The 229-nt window shown below is 53.3% G+C and overlaps 1 protein-coding gene across 1 annotated transcript in view; it reads left to right on the top strand.

The window, feature by feature from the left end:
* Positions 1-229, top strand: part of LOC119586923 (insulin receptor-related protein-like) — a gene marked incomplete in the record, with an annotated part of 99,749 nt that overhangs the window by 88,862 nt on the left and 10,658 nt on the right. The window contains 1 exon segment of the mRNA XM_037935652.1: positions 44-201. Within this exon segment, the coding sequence (XP_037791580.1) occupies positions 44-201 (158 nt within the window).

Consider the following 229-nt stretch of genomic DNA (forward strand, 5'->3'; position numbering starts at 1 on the left):
CAACAACAACACATCACTTTCAATCCACTTGCACCGCCAACAGCTGGTGCGAACTTGGTCACGGGGCTGAGGGAAATCAACACGAGCAGAGACAGCATAAAGAGCTTCACCTGGACGAGGCCAGCTGAGCCCAACGGAAAGGTGGTGGCCTACAAGGTCAAGATCCTGCCGATGGAAACGATTGGCCATATCAAAACTCCGGTAGGAAGGAGTTCGGTGCCGTAGTTTG

This window comes from Penaeus monodon, chromosome 22 (assembly GCF_015228065.2).
Source record: "Penaeus monodon isolate SGIC_2016 chromosome 22, NSTDA_Pmon_1, whole genome shotgun sequence".
Classification (NCBI taxonomy): domain Eukaryota; kingdom Metazoa; phylum Arthropoda; class Malacostraca; order Decapoda; family Penaeidae; genus Penaeus; species Penaeus monodon.